The following is a 4033-nucleotide window of genomic DNA, read 5'->3' on the forward strand; positions in this document are numbered from 1 at the left end:
GAATTGAATTTAGTGTCTACATTAATTGTTAGTTAAAGCTTTGTAGTTTGTTGTAGTAAACTTTAACGCCAATTAAAAAGGTTTTTATTCCATACCAATCAAAATATCGTATCACTTAATATCTTCTTTGTATTTTTATATCTTCTGCTTCTGTGACGAAGTGCAATACCTTTCTTTAACACATACCGTGTAATAGCCTTAGTATTGCAGTAACATTTATTAAAACAAATTAGCGGTATCTACGTTTTTTTAATAAAACAATGTTTTTGAGTACAATTAATGATTACCTTAACAAACTGAAGCATTTACACTCACAAAAAAAAACGCAAGTGGTTTGAAAAACTCGACAATTTTTTAAATTACGGTATTAGATTTTAAAATCGATTTTGTCGCCATTTTGTGAAATGTTGGTTACCGCTTTTAGGCTTAGCACGGCGATAGGATAGTGTTATTGAAACAGTTAACATGGATCTTAAACAACAGAACATTCTGCAAGGCATTCCAAAATGTGAAAGATATGGAAGTAGGAGAAAAACATCGATACCATAAATACAAAATATGGTGATCGAATAGTGTTCAAAAATGTCAAATGCGTGTTGCCATTACGATTTTATGAATACTTCAAACAAGATGATCGACCCAACCTTTTCAAGGAGTCTTTGACAAATAAAGACGTGTTTGTTGCAAGCACCGGAATGGCGGGAAAGACCACTAATTTAAAATTTATGTAAATAAATAAATCAGTTATTGTTCTAGGCAATCGTACAACATGACCAAAGAAACGAAGAAACCAAGTGAACTATCTTTAAAGAAATCGGCACCGGTGCCTAGTGTGGTGCAACATGTAGTTGTAAGTGAATCGTCGCAAAACTTATTGATACCAAAGCGAGGTCCTTTTATCAAACGAGGCCCCATTAGTGGCGAGAAAAGAAAGGCGAGCGATCCTAGGACGAGCGCGGCACTACCAGCTAAATTACGAGCTCCTGCAAACCAAACTGTGCTACATCCAGTGGATAAATTGGACAACAAACCCCTACTGGATGACCAATATAGCATCATAACTATATCAGACAATGAATCAAGGTCTGATAATCTCAGGTACTTAAACATTTGTATCATAAAAGTTATGTTTCCTACATACTGAGCGATTTCTTACAGATCAACTGTAACGACTCATTTAGGCCGAACATTGGAAATTGACGATCTCCTCAAAGAACTTGAAGCTGGACATGGTTCTAACGCATGCGATTCGAATCGGTATTTATTATTACAAAAAAAAAGCTATGCACATTGTGAACGCCGCGTTGATTCTCTTTACAGAATTATTCCAACGCCGCACCTGTCGGAGGAAATAAGATCCCCACCACCACCATCCTTGGTAATGCCACCGCCGGAACCACCAACAGAGCAAAACAAGTAAGTGACAACATTTTACATAGCTGTTGTGTGTAATGAATGTAATTTTTGTTACAGTTCAAAGGGAAAAGATATAAACGCTATGATACAAATGTATCAGGCAGAGTTCCAGCAGCCGTTTGCTCCGGAACTTCCTACTCCAGCTCATTCCTCATCGACTACGATCACCCCAAAAGCGTTGGTGGAGGAAACTATCGCGCAGGTAAAAAACACGGAACCGTACGGTACGACTTGTTGCCGAGTTGGACGCCTCGCGCGACGAAGAGAAGTGCCTTGAAAATGAACTTAAGTACATAGCTGAATTCCTGGCACTGAAAACGTAATGGCGATGTGTAAAAATTAATGTTGTATGTAATCTTGTATACATTTTAATAAATAAAAGCCTATTATGTTCATATGTTGTCTAATTTTTGTAATGAAAAATGACCAGTGGAAAAATGATATCAAATCTAATGAGGTGTATTAGAAGTTATAATAATGCTACAGTGTAAAATGGAGTGCATACGCATTGGGGAATTATAAAAAGAGAATCGTAATTTAAATTTTAAGGCAAAGAATGTGACGGAAATGATGTAATTGTAGTGTACTATGGAAATGGTACTTAGAAAGAGCGTAAATTGTTATAAAAAATTATCAAAGTCCTCGTGTGAGATCGAAGGGACTTCAGCGCATTTTTGTGTGGCAGATCAGCGTTTTATTAGCCAATATTGACTCCACCATCAATAAGATCTTGCCGAAAGCTACCACGTTCACTTTGTCGGTACCATTTTCTCACTTACCGTGCACTCGCAATTCGCGTTTTAAGTTTTGACTCCACCATCAGTAAGATCTCGTCGGGGGTTACCACATTCCCTTTGTCGATACACAGTTCCGACGTCCCGTTCATTCGTAATTGCCATTTTGGTAGATTTCGCTAAAATCCCGGCATAAAATCGTATTCAACTTTTGGGTACTTCACATAGCTCGACCTTCTATTAGTGACACGAGAAAGAGAGACAGCGATTCGCGCTGTAAGAAACTTTTGGGCGCCCAAAGTCGACTACCCCTCGAAGCGCGCCGCGCAAAAGGTGGTTTATTTCGCCCCTAGGGAAAAAAAACAAAATTCCGCCACGCAGGAGTTGTGCGCGTTGACAAGATCTTCCCGACGACACCAATTTGAAAACAATCGGAGAATAACTGTAGAAGAAGATAGATAAAAACTGAAAAATCTCCAGGTTAGTATAATACGCTCGGGGATGGCGTCCAGATGTCGTCGACTCCAAATCTTGTAGCCCCATCCCTAACGTTCTTAATTACACGGCTCCGATAGTTACATGTATACTCCTTGTCTTTTTACAAGCGTTTTTCTACGGGCGCGCATTTACTGCCACCAGCCAGCCAGCCAAAGTGAGATTAAAAGCTACTTTTTACAAAAAAAAATTTTTGCAAAAATGCGCTAAAAAGATATGCAAGACGATGTGTGATGCGCGGTAAAAACCCGGGGAACGGGGGGGGGGGGGGGGGGGGGTTAAAATAAGTGTTTGGGAAATCGTGCTCTTGAAAAAAAAATTTTTTTAATGAATAATTATTCCAAAATGGCCACAAGTATGTACATTAGGCCATTGCACGAGTATACAAAAAAATTTTAAAATGCCCACGGGCTAACCCGAAAATTGAACTTTTAAGTATTTCAATGCAACGTGTCACTCAAAGTACGTACCTAATGGCTTTATGTAATTACCATAATATTAATACTCAATATCCAACTCGTTTTAATTAACACTGGTGTAGAAAAATAGCTACTAAACCCTCAAAATTTTTGAACCAAATTTTTAATTTATTATCACATTTCCTTATAAATGCACAGCATTGATATCGACATTGAAATGCAGTCCATACGCGCTCAATGCTTACACGACGATATAATCATAGAACAAGCGGCAATTTTTTTAATTCATATACGTACGTACTAAATATATAATATGGTAATAGGCCAGGCCCTAGAGCTCAAAACAGAGGCCCACCTTGCAAATGTCTGAGACAAACAACCAAGATGCAGGGTTTACGTTTTTTGGGTCGCTGAATTCGAATTTGACATTTGCACAAAAATCCGTATGACGCGGGAGCCGCCATCTTGGAAAAATGGCGGAAAATCGGCGGTTTTTCCACAAAACCCGAAATAACTCATTTGGTGTCCGTTTTTTGGCGAAAAAACTTCAGTAATAAATTAAAGTACATTTCCTTTTAGATGAGCCCTTGTTGATAAAAACTAACGCCACTACAGTGCGACGAAATTCGGCCCAAAAATGAAGTTTTCGCAACTTTCAATATTTCGCGCGCAAAAAAACGAAACTGACGTCATTCACAAGCAGTAAGCTCTCCGAACGTGAGGAGCTTTTGAAGAACATCCAATTACCTTTAAAATGAGCCCAAGTTTGTTTAAATCGGACGAAAATTGACATCGCAATATCGTCTCAAAGTTTTTCGATAAACCCGAAAATTTGTTGTCTGTTGAGGTACGTACTTGTATCATCTTCATCGCTAGACGCCTGATCGTCGTCTTCTGTAAAACTAGTCAATGCACCATCATCGTCGTCAACTTCGTCCTCCTCCGCCATTAAGGCCAGCGTGTCATCTG

The 4033-nt window shown here is 38.8% G+C and overlaps 1 protein-coding gene across 3 annotated transcripts; it reads left to right on the forward strand.

Annotated features, from left to right (window-relative positions):
* The first annotated feature begins 517 nt into the window (after window positions 1-517).
* Window positions 518-1741, forward strand: LOC116160231. Of its 3 annotated transcripts, XR_004143165.1 has the most exons (5): window positions 518-850; window positions 909-1098; window positions 1159-1257; window positions 1321-1416; window positions 1474-1741. XR_004143165.1 is itself a non-coding variant. In XM_031473379.1 (4 exons), exons 1-4 carry the CDS (start codon window positions 770-772, stop codon window positions 1691-1693), a joined length of 744 nt encoding a protein of 247 aa, XP_031329239.1. In that variant the 5' UTR covers window positions 518-769; the 3' UTR covers window positions 1694-1741. The 3 variants fall into 3 exon arrangements, 2 of the variants coding, with proteins under 2 accessions (XP_031329239.1, XP_031329238.1); XM_031473379.1 differs by having other exon boundaries at window positions 518-1098; XM_031473378.1 differs by having other exon boundaries at window positions 518-1098; window positions 1159-1416.
* Window positions 1742-4033: the final 2292 nt, after the last annotated feature.

This window comes from Photinus pyralis, unplaced genomic scaffold, assembly GCF_008802855.1.
Source record: "Photinus pyralis isolate 1611_PpyrPB1 unplaced genomic scaffold, Ppyr1.3 Ppyr1.4_LG1, whole genome shotgun sequence".
Lineage (NCBI taxonomy): Eukaryota > Metazoa > Arthropoda > Insecta > Coleoptera > Lampyridae > Photinus > Photinus pyralis.

What these genes read in the sequence shown, in the direction of transcription:
- LOC116160231 (XM_031473378.1), top strand. Translation starts at nt 770, where the DNA reads ATGACCAAAGAAACGAAGAAACCAAGTGAACTATCTTTAAAGAAATCG. An exon ending in TCAAGGTCTGATAATCTCAG is followed by an intron (nt 1,099 to 1,158) that starts GTACTTAAACAT and finishes GATTTCTTACAG; the next exon opens with ATCAACTGTAACGACTCATT. An exon ending in CCACCAACAGAGCAAAACAA is followed by an intron (nt 1,417 to 1,473) that starts GTAAGTGACAAC and finishes TTTTTGTTACAG; the next exon opens with TTCAAAGGGAAAAGATATAA.